The sequence below is a fragment of the Helianthus annuus genome, chromosome 15 (genome assembly GCF_002127325.2).
Source record: "Helianthus annuus cultivar XRQ/B chromosome 15, HanXRQr2.0-SUNRISE, whole genome shotgun sequence".
In the NCBI taxonomy this organism is placed as follows: Eukaryota; Viridiplantae; Streptophyta; class Magnoliopsida; order Asterales; family Asteraceae; genus Helianthus; species Helianthus annuus.
Genome location: NC_035447.2, coordinates 41,386,605 through 41,402,141, shown reverse-complemented (window position 1 = coordinate 41,402,141; position 15,537 = coordinate 41,386,605). Strand labels below are relative to the sequence as shown.

The window sequence follows — 15,537 nt, the reverse complement described above, 5'->3', positions numbered from 1 at the left end:
GCTGATGTAATTGTTGGATGATGTAATAATCATTAAAGTAGCCAAATGGGGATGTGTAGTATACACAAACATATAAAGTTTGTCCAGTTCCAGTTAACCATGATTGAAGAAGTGAAAGCCGTTACATTCCTTCGGGTAAAAAAAAATAGATCGCAAGAAGCTTCATTAACATGGAAGAATTAGTCCAGCTTTAGTTTCATGTTGTAACAGTTTTTGGCTGTGTTTTGGTGCCTTATTTTGGGTCTATATTGTATATTATGGCTGGTAGATTGTCTTTATGTACTGTAATATGTTTCTTTCTTGAGGTGTCTGTACAATTGGTGCTTGCTACTCGCAAATTTTAATGATATTATGTACCATCTAGACTTTTTGACCCTATTGTGTATAATACAATATTTTTTATGTACATTATTTTTAGGAATTTTCTCAATATAGAGGTTCTTAAATGGAGCATGATTTAGCAAGGAACACAATTGTTTTTCATAATATATTAAAGCTTTTAGTTGACTTTAAACTTGATTTAGAAATTGATGCCCTATTAGTGAGGCGAGTAAAGCTCTTGTGAAAACGCATTAAGTAGGTGGTGATGCATCATGTGAGGTGCAACTTCTAGAATCAATACATCGATGGAGATGATGGAAAAGGCTAGGAGATTGTTGATTTTTTAAAACAGAACTCTTAAAACTACTCTGTTCAAGTGTTATCTATTTTAAACGTTATTTCTTTACTAATTCTTTTTAAAGTGTTGCTTTATAAGTTGGTACCTTATGGATGAATTATTATGCTTTCATAATATTTTGATATATTATTACTTATTGTGTTGAGAAATTAATATATTAAAACAAATTTTTGATATATTATTACTTATAGTAATGTATTAAAACACATTTTTGATATATTATTACTCCATTATTCTAGCGGTCGTGTGGTGTATTTGGCGAAGTCAAAACAATATTATCTTCAACTGTAAACAACCTAAGGTGGAGAGTTTAAAGTAGGAAATTAGAGTTTTGGCGTACCTATGGGTTAAACATCAGTCAAAATCCGTTGGTTTATCATGGGAAAACTGGCGAAATTTCGTGTTAATTTTTTTGGGTCTATGATGTAGTTTGTTGTCTGGTAGTTTTTGGATGTGGATTAGCACAATGCTAATATGTTTTTTAATAAAATTTGATTTGTTGGCTGTTTAAAAAAGGAAATATATCTCAATTATCTTCTTTTAATATGTTTAAAAGTTTTGTTGTGGAAAGTTTGATGTGGAAAGTTTTTGTTATGTTTTTACTTAGGTCATGTGTGGCTTCATGTACAGTTGTGTTAAATACTCGGTTTAGGTAGCATTGGGTCAGGTTTGGTAATCGGGTTTCGGTTAAAAAAGGTAAAAACAAAAGTGCCTTTATTTCTTTGGGATTATGGTAAAAAAAAGTGGTTTGGCTCAACTCATTTCTTCATAAGTTCTTTGGCTTAACCGGTACCATATCGCATAGCATAGGTGTGCACATGTAAAGAAAAGGAAGGAGGCGCACCATGGAAAAAAAGTGTTATTTTACGGCAAATAACGTTTGAAAACATATCTTTTAATTTCAACATTGGTACCGCATAGTATTGACACCAAATTTTAACTTATTTATTTAAACACTTAATAACGTTTGAAAACATATCTTTTAATTTATTTAATTACATAACTAGATTATAAATTGATTTTTTCTGTCCGGGAAGTTCTCGGGTTATAAAGATTCAAAACTACATAGTATATTTTTATTAATTAATATATATAGATGTCTATTTATTTTTTAGATATAAAGATTCACAACCTGGGAGTATTCCCGGGTGATAACCTAGTGGAAGAATATAGTTAACATGGGAGGGCATCGGGGAATCAAGAGATAGATACACAAAAGAGGTTGAAGGTCAAGTTGGGGAGGGGAGACAACATTTTTCTGGTTAGATAAATGGACAGAGGATGTGACACTAAGGGAGTTGTTTCCAAATTTATTTGCTTTAGAATCTGATAAATATTGCATCGTTCAGCAAAGGCATTCGGGAAGTGAAGGGAATATCGAGTGGGTATGGGGCAACGCTAATAATTTGTCCCAATCGAGTGCCATTCAGGACTGGAACAATTGTGTTTCGATGCTGGAGACTCAAAATTCTTAGGGCAGAGTCAAATGAGTGGTTGTGGAAATCGGGTGACATAAACTCGTTATATCGGGTATGTGATTTGCGGGACGAACTTGATAGTATGCCAGCCAATCCAGAAACAGGTGCATTGCAGTGGGTAAATTGGATACCAAAGAAGGTTAATTGCTTCTTGTGGCGGTTGTTTTGAATAGAATTCCCACCAGGGAGGCGTTGGTTCTAAGGAGAGTCTTAATGTGTTATGTGTAACTTGGCGACTGAATCGGCGGATCATCTACTCATAACGTGTGAATATGCTCAGCAGGTTTGGGTTGCGGTCTCACTTTGGATAAAGATTCCCTTCCCAAGGTATCTTCTCAGTGAGATGGAACTATTGGAGCACCTAAAACTTGCATCTCACAAGCAAAAAAGAAGAAGAAAGCGGTCTATTTGGTCCTGTCAGCGGTTTGCTGGTTGCCGTGGAAAGTAAGGAACAACACCATTTTCAACAATAAGGCACATCAGCTATCAAAGCTAATTAGAGAGATCAAGGCCTTGTCGTTTCTTTGGATCAACTCACGGGCGTGTATACTAAAGATGGAATGGAAATTATGGAGGGAATCCAACATGGTCTGGTAGGAATGTTTTACCAGTTTGTATTAGTTTATCTGGTACCAGTTTTATGTTTTCTTTTCCTTGTGTAACTTTTAACACTTTTGAGCAACTTGTTAAAGGTGTTTTATTTTAATGAAAGACCTGCCTTTTTCAAAAAAAAAAAAAAAAAAAAAAAAAAAACTTACCTATTTACCTTTTTATTTTTTTTTTTTACACCTAAACAATTACTTAATCTTGCACTTACAAAATTAAAACTCATACTACTTTTACGTGGATAAACACCATACCATAAAATCATAAATATCTCTGGTGTTACCTGACATATCAAACATCATATATACTCGACCAAAAATTATAGTATCACATATTCCTTCTTTTAAATGAATTTTTTGTTTATGATCATTTTACCTCTCTTGAATATGTATTTTTTTTTTTTATAATATCACATATTGCCTTGCTGTTCTTTTTAGTTTTTATTTTGACTATAAATGTTACACTTATCTAAATGTCATAGGATCAAGACTAAGTGAGAAGATGCACCCTCCAACTATGAAACATCAAGACTAGGTGAGAAGATGCACCCTCTAACTATGAAACATCCGTGTGGGACGAGTAAGGAATAGACAACATGACGAGTCCAAACATAGATGTTCGCGTGTTGTGAGTACTAACATTATGAAAATCATGCAAAGATCCAACCTCGTCCACATATATTGCCGCTCTCGCTCTCTTCTTTGTCTCTTCACTCCACTCTAATCTTCTATCATGTGTTTCACAAAACAAATTTAAACAATATGTACTTGTGGAAAAAAAAAACTTTGCTAAGTCAGATGTTACCGAAAAAAATGATGTCATCAGCACGTATTAGAAATGATGAGAACAATAAAAAAACTATACGTAAAATCCCACTTACACTCACAAATAAGTGATGATATTTGGATTCTTACGATTGTTATTTACACTACAAAAAAGCAGTTTTATTAAATTCATTTGCCTTCCAAATTTGAAAAACATTAACAGGAATTAAAAAAAAAATGACAAAAATTTCGTCGACAGCAGGGTTCGAACCTGCGCGGGCGTAGCCCAATAGATTTCAAGTCTATCTCCTTAACCACTCGGACATATCGACAAGTTGAAGTTTGTTCTGCTACTCAATTTTTATGATACGTGACAGAAAATTGAATAAAATTGCGTATTGAGTTTTCTTCTCTGATTTTATGCATAAAAATTGGTTTCTTTTTGTAAAGAAAGATTTAGCTTCATTATCTTATTCTAATATCTAGAGAACCAAATTCATTTTTCATTTTCATGCAACTTTATGTTATCAAAGCATACGTGAAAATAACAACTTATTATTTATATTGATTATTCATTGGTTTCAAACAAAGTTTCGATCAGAGATAAAGTATCATCTTTTTTTATCTTATACTAGATAGGGTAAGTATAATGTCGCTTAATGATATCATGTGGTCAGTGGCTAGTTGCTTGGTTACAAAAGTATATTAAATGAAGAGTTGTTTACTTATAAGATGAATGCAATCACTTTCAGTTTCGGGTTTCATCACTTGGTTATAACGCTTGATATGTGATACAGATGTTCAATCATTTACTTAAACATGAATTCAGGGGCGGCTCGACCTCAACAAAAATAAGCAATCGCTTTGCGCTCCAAGTGATATTATCATCTTTTTTTATGTTATACTAGATAGGGTCTCATTTTCCTCTAGACTTAATTTTATATTCGACCTTTGTTTTTTTATATCGCATTAGGGCAATTCGCCAATTCATCTCCACGTTGATTGCAAATTCCATATTAAAAATCTCAAATCCACCAATCCCACCTCGGCCCCACGTTCATTTGGACAGTCGCACAGTGTAGTAGGAAAATGCGATCTACAAGGAAGAAGGTGGAGCATCAAGCCACTATCAATTCATTATTCGAACTTGCAAGTAGAACTTGAGTTCCATCGGGAGTTCATGTATTACACAGTTTGATGATAGAGTTTGTCCTAATTGTTCAATTAGTTTTCAGACTATTGTTGCTTGTCAATGCTATGGGGTTTAGTTTATGATTTTATGTTAACAATAGGCTCAATATACCAAACATTTATTAAAAAATATTTTGTTTTATTTTCTATCATTTGCTTGTGCAATTTATTCTTTATTGGTCTTTGCGTAAGAACTAAGGTTTCAAAAATCTGATTTCTAGTCATGTCTATAAAGTTTTTAATAATCTTGTAATGAAGGTTTCAACTTTCAAGATCTAATTAACCATCTAGTAAGTTTGACTTGTCAATAAATAACATGATGTCATTTGTTGGCAAAAAAAGTTTACCCTACATGCTTTGAAAGGTTGTTGGGATCTACAGAAAGATTATGCAAACTAACTCATAACTTTTTATATTCACTAACTATAATTTTTATTCATAGTTAGTTATATAGTGGGCTCAACTTTTTTTTAACATATATTGTTTTCAAGTTCAAGTTATAAGGTAGGATTGATGTAAGTTAAAAAAATTATATTTACTCAAGCATTCTGGTCTCATAAAACTAACTGATGTGATGGTAGAATAGTTCAACGAGTGAGTTCGAGCCTACCTGACAATAAAAAATTAATTTTTGGTAAAATTAACACTATGAACGAAAAATTGGTGGAGACCAATGCCGCAAGGCCACAAGTAACCTCCCCAATGCTTGCAATGCCAATCCTCTTTAAGTTGTAGCGGTTCTTTTTATTTTTAATGACTTTTTTTTATCTCTTATTAGCTGTAAAGTTAACAACAATATTACATTAAGTTTCAAATAAGATAATAGCAAACTATCCCAACCTTAAGTCTACCCGACAGGGCTGTTCACGAACCGAGTCGAACTGAGCGGACCTTTGCTTGTACTTGACTCGTTTATAAACCGAACCAAGCGGAGCGGCTCATCTAAAACCGAGCCCCAAGTCAAGCGAGCATTTTCCAAGCAGTAAATATTTCGAGCGAGCATCGAGCAAAGTTCGAGCGAGTTGGACAACCGTGCCGCCCGATTTAAATTTGCTGAGGGAGACAGTGAGTTAGTGACAATATTGGGTCTTAAGTTTTTATATATTTAAAAACAGACACATTTTATGACATAATATTTTTCTTATGAATAACAATGTTGTGGCCGACGAGTCGATGATCATATTACATGAACAATGACGTTGAGAGCTAGAAACAATCGACTTAGGGTAACAACATGAAACATTGAGGCGATGAGCAGTCCGTCGTTTATCGGTTTAGGGTTTAACTTTTAGATTAATTTTTTTATTGGTGTGATTGGGCTAGTACATATAAATATAGTTGTAAATTTGTATATAGTGGATCAAAATCTAACAGAGTGGTATATATAAAACTATAAATTTAATTTATATTTAAGTATATATATGTATGTGTGTATATATAGGGTGTGTGTGTGTGTATATATATATGTATAATTTTTATTTGTGTATATGAGTAGGGTTCTTGCGCAAAGTGTGTTTTTCCTAGAAAGTCTAAGAAGCAATAAGAGCGCGACATGTGGCATTGAAGGATTTTAACTAAAAGGGCAATTGTGTAATTTGAATATTATTTTAATTATGGATTATTTCATTAGGATAGCTAACTAACTAGAAAATTATGGAAACTAAATATTCCATTTAAATCAAATTGACAGTTTCAATTTAAATCATACAAGACGCTGTCTTTCTTGACAATGTCTTTTAACAGCAAGCAGATTTCTTGACGCTGTGTTTTAACAGCAAGCAGATTGCTGGAGGATTCTTGACACTGTGTTTTAACAACAAGCAGATTGCTGGAGGATTCTTGACACTGTGTTTTAACAGCAAGCTGATTTCTTGACATTGTGTTTTAACAGCAAGCAGATTTCCTTGACATTGTGTTTTAACAGCAACCAGATTTCTTGACGCTGTGTTTTAACAGCAAGCAGATTGCTGGAGGATTCTTGACACTGTGTTTTAACAGCAAGCAGATTGCTGGAGGATTCTTGACACTGTGTTTTAACAGCAAGCATATTTCTTGACATTGTGTTTTAACAGCAAGCAGATTGCTGGACACACTGTCAGTGTCTTCGTCTTCAACACAACCCAGTGTCTTCATCTTCAACACACTGTCATCATCAACATTAAAATGGTAAAACACATAAACCTTAAAACACACTGCCATCATCAACATATTCAGATGTCATTTTAAAACACAATTACATCTGTAGGTACTGCCATCAAGACATCTGTAGGTAACCCCAATTACATCTAGAGCCCACTCTAAGATGTTAAGCATTGAGGTCCATTGACTAAAAATAAGAACCCGATTCAATGATAGATAAAAACAAAATTGAAACAAGTATGAAAAACAACAACCGATAGGGAAACATCACCGGCCGACCAACGATTCCGACTACTGTTTGATCGGCTTATACCTCGAAGGAACCGATATATGACCAATCGGAGAAGAATATTTGCAGGAAATATGGCTGGTTCTTCTTTGGTTGCGGTTAGGGAGAGAGAGAGAGAGAGAGAAAGAGGGGAAATCCCATGATTTTAGGGATTGGTTATTGTTATGACAATTTCTTGATTGATTTAAAACACTTCTAATTACCAAAATACCCTCACTATATTAAAAGTCTCTAATTATATAACCCAGATATTACGAAAATGCCACCCATTTGATCTTAGCCATTAAAAACACCAATCGGAGGGCCCAAATCGCTTCCTAGACTTTCTAGGAAAAACACACTTTCCGCAGAACTCCTACTCTTGTGTATATATATGTGCATATACATGTTTATATATGTATGTGTATGTGTATATGTATATGTATATGGATATGTGTATATACTAATTAAAAATAAGAGAAAAATGCCCGGATACTCTCTGTGGTTTGCTCATTTTTCATCTTTAGTCACTAACTTTCTAAAATTACAGCTATAGTCCCCAACTTTTGTAATTTCGTTCCCGGATAGTCCCTGGCACAAATGAAAATTAGTTTTTGGTGTTAAGTGGGTGTGGAATGACTAAAATGCCCTTGCTATTGAAACGAAACATAAAAATTTTTAGTGGGACCCACTTTTAAATTTATATTTATAATAAGTTAGTAATAGTAATATAATATACAAACTAGTCGGACCCACTAGCACAAGATCTTATCTCACATTTCCGATCACACCCAGATCGTCTTCTCAGGCGAGCGGTGTTACCGGCGACGACGCAAACTACAAGAAATAAAAACCATCAGCAAATTAGGTGCTTACTATAAGCAAATTACCCAAAATAAAAGCACCTGGGTTTCTTTTTCCATATCAAACACATCCACAAAACACATGAAATAAGCCTGGTTCTGACTTAACTCTGAATCTGCTATGCTTGTACACCCACACAGCATGTAATTCATCAGCAATGGTGTTTATCATCTTAGAAAATGGTGTATTCGAACTAATAAACAAACTGAACAAACCCATATTAACCACAAAACCACCTTTAGAACTTCAGGAATATTGGCTAAATGGCAAAAAAAAAAGAGATAAAGGATTATTGGATGTGTATAGAGTTCAATCAATGTTGGTGATATATCATATTGACAGATGATGATATAAAAAGTCAAGTGAAATTGGGGTTTTGGAAATGGGTGTGTGAGAGTGTGAGAGTGAGGCGTAAATTGGGAATTGATGGTGCGATTATGAGAAAGAGGAAGAGTGGGTGATGAGTGTACCTTGTATTGAAGATCGGCAATGGGTTTGCATCGTTGGAGAAGAAGACGCCATTGATTTCCCATGGTTTTGGAGAATGTAAGAGAAGTTTCGGCAGGTGAAATATGTTTTTAGGATTTATGGAATCAGTGGGTAGCGAGTGATCGGAGATGGTGGATGTGCGGCGGCGAAGGGGGAGGTGCGGTAGTTGAATGACGGTGTGCTTGGGGAATCGGCGGTACACTGTGAGGGATAAGGCTTTGATATGTTTTTTTTCTAAATATGGGCTCCACTTATTTTAAGTTATTTTTTAATGTTTATTTAGTTGTTTTATTTTTATGTTTTATTTAAATAGCAAGGACATTTTAGTAATTTCACATCCATTTAACACATAAAACTAACCCCATCCGCGCCAGGGACTATCCGGGAACGAATTGCAAAAGTTGGGGACTATAGCTGTAATTTTAGAAAGTTAGGGACTAAAGATGAAAAATTAGCAAACCACAGGGATTATCCGGGCATTTTTCTCTAAAAATAATAATTCGAGTCCAACCGAGCCGAGCAGACATTTGCTCATGCTTGGCTTGTTTACAAACCGAACCGAACAGAGCGGCTCGTTTATAATCGAGCATAATCTCACGAGCGTTTTCTGAACGAGCGTCGAGTGAGCGACGAGTGGCGAGCGGTTTGAACGACCCTGCTATCCGGTGTGGTGGCATGGAGAGGGGCAATCCCCTCCACGCCCCACACACCAACCCCTCCAACATGATGCCCCTTGGGAGCTTGGAGTATCTCACGGGCGTTGACGGCATGTGGCTCTTTGACTTCGCTTCGACTTTCGTTAAGCTTGTCCTTTGCCCTTGCTTACCATCCCTTAGTTTTGGGATTTTGGAGGGCAAAGCCCCCTCAGCCTACGTGGTAGACACGTGAACGAAAAATGCCCTCTTGACCATCACAACGAGTAGCTTAACGAACAGTTCCTGAGATTGTTTAAAATCGATTGAGAAAAGAGACATTTATTGGAAACCTAAGTTTTCGGTGACAATTGGCAAATCTCACAAACATGTCTAGATGGACCAGATCTGAGATTTTCATGGGCCCATAGCCCAAGTTGGATTAAGGTCTTGTCAGAATTGAAACAGTAAATGTTGTATAAGGACGAGAAAAAACATATAAACAATAAATGTCAACAACAAAAATAAAACAGAAGAATACAAAATACCCCCAATTGAACGACACAAACACCAGAATACAAAACACCCCCCAATTGAACGACACAGTTTTTAAAGAATAATGTCAACAAATAAAAAACACTAAAATTACTTAACTTAAGATGAAAATAAATAAAAATAAAAGCTACTTTACAGTTACACCACCGCCTTTCAAAAAAAAAAAAAAAAGTTACACCACCTCAACGGCTCATCACTCATGACTACTCACTGGCTCGGCATGTGTCGGATGACACAGAAGGCGAGTCCGATACCGAGTAAAGTGTCTCATGACTCGGTGACACCTCTACTCCGCGTATCTCCTCGATCATTTTCAAAACATATCCCATTGTAGGCCGTTGATTCGGGGCAGCTGCGGTACACGACAACGCGATTTGCAACATCCCCACCATTTCCTCTTCAATATCTTTGTACCGCATTAACTCCAAATCAAAAACCTCAGCGGTCCATTCTTCCCGTACAACCGACTGGACCCACCTAGGCAAGTCCACAGGTACAACATACCCGGTCCCACCATTATCCACTACTGATGGACATTTGCCCGTCAGTAGCTCCAGTAACAGGACCCCAAAAGAGTATACATCAGATTTTTGAGTGGTTTTTCGAGGGTCCATTGTTAGTAGTTCGGGTGCTCGGTACCCGTTGGATTTTGGGGCGGTGGTTGGCGGGGCGAAGGCGGAAAGGCCGAAGTCGGACACGCACGCATTGCCTGTGTTGTCAATGAGGATGTTTGTGGACTTGATGTTGCCATGAGTGAGTTTAGGTGACCTGCAAGAGTGGTGGATAAAGAATAGGCCTCTGGCTGCACCTGCTGCAAACTTAAGCCTTGTGGTCCAGTCCAATGGTGTTCTACCTGGTCCTCTGTTTCCTGTTTCATGACAAACAAAATACACATAAGGCCATGTGTAGTCATAAAGCCCCTTGTGGGGCGTTATGCGACACGTGTCATGGCACGTCACACGGGGGCTTTATGGGGCGTTATATCACTAGAGTCCGTAGTCATAAAGCCCCTACCCATCATTACCTATTTAATAATTTTCAATATTATTAATTAATTATAAAAACAATACCTTTTTTTTTATTGGTCCAAGTTTCAAACCCTCCCTCCACAACGCCGCTATGGATATCGCGCTGCCCAATTTTTTTTGCCTCATAACGCCGCCCGTAGTGGTGTTCGAGGCGTTATGAGAGAAAATGGCGCCATATGGAGCCCCACTACGCATACTCTAAGAATCTTATTTGTTTGGTTTTGTTTTCACAGCAGTTTACCCACAAGATCTTACCCAAAATAGTACTAGTGTTTTTAGGTTTGTTCGGTTTAGTTTATTCAGCTGAAAAACTGTTTAACTGGTTTGAAACCGAATATTTAACATCCCGAAATACAATTTTTACAAAATGATTAGGACTACTTAGATACAAGAGCATCTCCGATGCATACACTTTAAGAGAGAGGTTCATTTGAGAAGAATATTCTTAAAAGAAGAAAATATAAATTAATCTAGACCCTATATTTTTTTGATCAATAGTTGTGAATCAAGATATCACTTTTGTCCACTTTCAATTAATGCTTTAATGACTAAGGGTAGTATAGATATTTTGATGTAGAATATTAAGAAATATTTTAAAGAGTTACTCAACTTTTATTAATGCAACTATAAATTCCTCCTTCACCATCATTAATGTATTGGCTCCTACACAAATTTTATTAGAAGTGAAAAAATTATTTAAAAATTTTGTGTCCTACACATATTTTATTATGAGTCGCAAAATTATTTAAAAGTGTTTGAGTCCTACACATTCTGTATCCTACACCAAAATATTGTTTTAATGGTGTAGGAAACGTTGAAAATGTAAGATCATGTGCAAGATTATTTTTATTGTGTAAGGTGCACAACTATTTTATAAGATAGTTTCATTAAATGATTAGAGTTCATTAATTTGAATATCAAAAATAAATAATAGACTCATTAAATGATTTGTTCAAATTACCTTTGTATCCTTTATTCTTTTTATTCTTAATTTTTAATTCTTCTCATTTGAACTCTCCACTACACTTTAAAACGTCTAAACACGTCAAATCAGCGGCTACATCCGATTTCCACTAATGATTCAAATACACTCTTTTTTCTCCAATGCTACATCGACTATCAAATACCGATTATTTAAAAAAAACAAATATATATTGTGTGTTTTGGGCCTACTCTCTTATCCAAATCCATCTGGATCTACGGACACCACCTAAGCGCAACCTTGCCATCCCAAATTCACCATAGAAGAAACCCGTGTTTCATTAAAAGGTTGAGGATTCAAATACTGCATGGTGCACGACTGCACGTTAGAATGTATTTATCTTAAAAAGTCTGTTTAAACAAAATAAAAGAAAAGCCAATTTTGTGGGAAACATGAAAATCCAAAAAGAGTGATTTGATTGATGCACATAAAAAACTGAAAAGGAAAAAAAGTAAGGGGTAGGAAAGGAAAACGACAGAAAGTTGGTGGGGCAAATGCAGGTAAAAAAGAGAGAAAAATACAACGGATTTTGCAGTTTCTCAGATCAAAAGAAGGCGGGGGCTTATCTGTATTTATTTATTTATTTAGACCATGTGTAGTGGTTATACACTATAATGCCCTCACCATGGGGCGTTTTGCGCCATGTGGCGTCCTAGTCAGCAAGGGGGCATTATAGCAAAAGTGGTGTAGTGGGTATAATGCCCCATAATGCCCTTCCATTCATTTAAAAGGATTAAAAAAAAAAAAGAAAAAAAATTTTATTTAAAAAGCTGTTGCCCTATGTGATGTGTCAGCCCCTCATTGGTCAAGCCACTTGCAAAATGGCGTTTTAATAGTCACGCCGGGAGGATTTTTTTTCAAAAAAAAACGCCCCAAAACGCCCCATGTAATGGGGGTTTGGGCGTTTTTGGGCGTTATAAAGCAAAAATTTTTAAAAAACACGCCCCGTTACGCATGGTCTTAAACTACTGCTTATTTTTTTCTTATTGAAAGTGTCTTTTCGTTTTTACTTTATGACTTTTTAAGTCACGGACTGTCGGAGAACTTCCGAATAATTAAGTGTTCAATGAATAAGAGGTATGAATAATTCTACACCAGTAGGAGGTCTGATCTAGTAAGAATCAGTATAATGCTTAATCGTTCATAGATAAATGTCTAACTAATTTAGATTAGTGGCCTTAACCATTCAGACTCAGTATAATGCTTAATCATTAAGAGGCAAATGTCTGAACCATTCAGAATCTGCTCGCGAAACAAACAGTCTGAACCATTAAATGTTGAATCAGTAAGAGATCTGAACCATTAAAAGTCCATTAAAAGGTAAACAACCGGCCCCTTTAGTGTTTTCTAATTATATATGTTTCCATATAAGTTTATCAAGTGGAATACATCATAATATATATTATTTTTTATAAGGTTATGTTTATAAACATTTTTCTTTCAAAATGTTAATAATAATTATCATGTTGAAACGGCAAATTAAAATTATATAAAATACTGCATAGTAAACTCAAAATTATATATTGAATAAAAAAAAGAAAAAAGTTAAAAATAAAATAGTCACATAGAAAGAATTAACTATTTTATCTATACACACACGATGGATTAAGCTAAGCCTAAAGCAGCTTCTACCCTAATAGTAACAAGGTCTGTAAAGTTCTTGTATTTTACTATATGTTGTTATAGAATTAGAAGGTTTAAAGGCATTTTGTATTTAACGTTTTAGTTAACTAAATACTTTTTATTACAATAAATTTTATCTGTTTTACATTCATACGTTCATTTTGACAAATGTTATATTTACCGTAGCTACATATATTTTTATTTATGTTTCGATGTTTAAAAGTAACCCGCTACAACTTGCGGTTGTAACCCACTAGTTACATATTAAATTTGCATTTCAAGATTAACACACAAATATTATAACCCATAATCTAACACTTACTTAAAACCAATATATTTTAAAGGTAAAAAGCAACATACCATGAAGAAGCCAAAACAAGTTACCGTTGCTCAAATAATCATACACCAACAACTTCTCATCCCTCGCAAAATAATAAGCCTTCAAACTAACAACATTAGGATGCCTAACCATCCCCAAAACCTCCATATGATGCTCAAACTCTCGTCGCCCCCCAATCGCCGCCTCCTTCATCCGCTTCACCGCCACCACATTCCCATCATCCAACACCGCCTTGTACGCCGTCCCAAACCCCCCTTTCCCCAACATCTCCGCCGACGCTCTCAACAAATCCTCCACCTCAAACCTCCTCACCCCGTCCAAAAAGACCATTTTACCTCTCTCAAACCCAGCCTGCATATTCGCGTTCGGGTACGGGCTTGTTGAATACACTATCTTCTCACCCTCTAAAACCTTCTCTGACATTGACATTGACATTGACTTTGACTTTCCGTTAGTTTTAACCGAATTCCGCCAAAAATAACAATAAATAATTAACGACACTAACACCAAAACCAATATATCTCCTATTATAATTGCAACAATTGCAACCGTACTTATTTTTCCACCACTACCGTTATGATCGCCACCGGATTTCTCACGACGAAACGACGTCGTTGACGACGGCATGGACGTCGGAGAAGACGATATAACTGTATTTGCCGGTGAATCCGGTTTATCCACCGGCGACGCTAGACCGGGTTCCGTGCAGTTACCGACCGGAAATCCACACAAATTTTTATTTTTCGAGAATGCAGATAGCGGAAAACTCGACAGTACGTACGGAATCTCACCGGAAAATTCATTGCCGGAGATATTAAACTCCTGTAAATTTTGCAACTTCAATACAGTAACTGAACCGGTAAACCGGTTCTGCTCCAACCGTAATGTAACCAAATGGTTCATTTGGTTAATTGTGGCCGGAATCTCGCCGGAGAAGTTGTTGAACGAAAGATCGAGACGGTAAAGAGTGAATAACGACGGTAGGGAGGCCGGAAAGTTGCCGGAGAATTGGTTGTTGGATAGGAAGAGTAGTTTGAGGGAGGTGAGGTTTGTTAGGTCTGGTAGGGTGCCGGTGAGGTTGTTATTTTTGAGAGAGAGGGTGCGGAGGTGAGTGAGGGAGGTGAGTGAGTCGAATCGGTTTTGGAGGTTGAGGTTTTCGAGGACGAGTCGGGTGACTCGGTTGTGGAGGCAGGAGACTCCAAAGAAGGTGGAGCATGGGTTGTTGGAGGCGGTCCAAGAGGTGAGTTGGTTTGATGGGTCGGAGGTGGACTTGAATAAGAGGAGTGGGGGGAGGTCTGGGTGATTGTTTTCCGGTGGTGTGGCGTGGAGGAGAGACAGGTGGAAGATGAGGATGAGGAATGGTAGAATGTGTGGTGGTGCCGCCATTGTTATGGTGGGAGAAATGTTATGAACGTGAAGGTTATTGGTGATGATGATCATAGGGAGGTGAGTGTATATGCTTTTTAACCCTCGTACTTTTGTGAGTTTGTCAGCTTTCAAAGGGAGTAGATCCTTGGTTATATTTTATTTGGTTTAGATTATTTGGTAGATGTGTAATCGATTCACTTATTTTTGTTCGAACTAGCTTACGTAAGGGTGTAAAGAGATCTACATTAACTTCAGACAATACTACCATAAACTACCCGATTTAGTTACACCATTTTCTTAAAACATGGACTCTATCATTTTCTCTCTCTATAAACACAATTCTCTCTATAGCTCTCGTACCCACACGCAACCATATGGCTTCTACCCAACCTGACCCCTAACCGCATCACTGGCGGTGGTGTTTGGGCTGCGGGTAGAGGGTACCCACTAAACTACCCGCTTACACCCGTCCCCCAATATGTGAATGATTATGTTACATCACTAGGCTTGAGTAATCAATTTTTCTTTTAA

The 15,537-nt window shown here is 36.4% G+C and overlaps 1 protein-coding gene and 1 non-coding gene across 2 annotated transcripts; both read right to left on the bottom strand.

Annotated features, from left to right (window-relative positions):
• Nucleotides 1–3,777: 3,777 nt before the first annotated feature.
• Nucleotides 3,778–3,859, bottom strand: TRNAS-UGA. The gene has a single exon. It is a non-coding gene; the product is annotated as a tRNA-Ser (tRNA).
• A 5,789-nt stretch (nucleotides 3,860–9,648) lies between these two features.
• Nucleotides 9,649–15,136, bottom strand: LOC110911482 (probable leucine-rich repeat receptor-like protein kinase At1g68400). Its single transcript, XM_022156107.2, has 2 exons — nucleotides 13,659–15,136; nucleotides 9,649–10,533 (listed from the first exon to the last, which is right to left on the bottom strand). The coding sequence occupies exons 1-2, from the start codon at nucleotides 15,076–15,078 to the stop codon at nucleotides 9,869–9,871; spliced, it is 2,085 nt and encodes a 694-aa protein (XP_022011799.1). The 5' UTR covers nucleotides 15,079–15,136; the 3' UTR covers nucleotides 9,649–9,868.
• Between the last annotated feature and the right edge of the window lie 401 nt (nucleotides 15,137–15,537).

Excerpts from the sequence above, each read along its gene's own strand:
- LOC110911482 (XM_022156107.2), bottom strand. The coding sequence starts at position 15,078 with ATGATCATCATCACCAATAACCTTCACGTTCATAACATTTCTCCCACC. Across the intron at positions 10,534-13,658 it reads CTTGTTTTGGCTTCTTCATG|GAAACAGAGGACCAGGTAGA; the intron begins GTATGTTGCTTT and ends GTCATGAAACAG.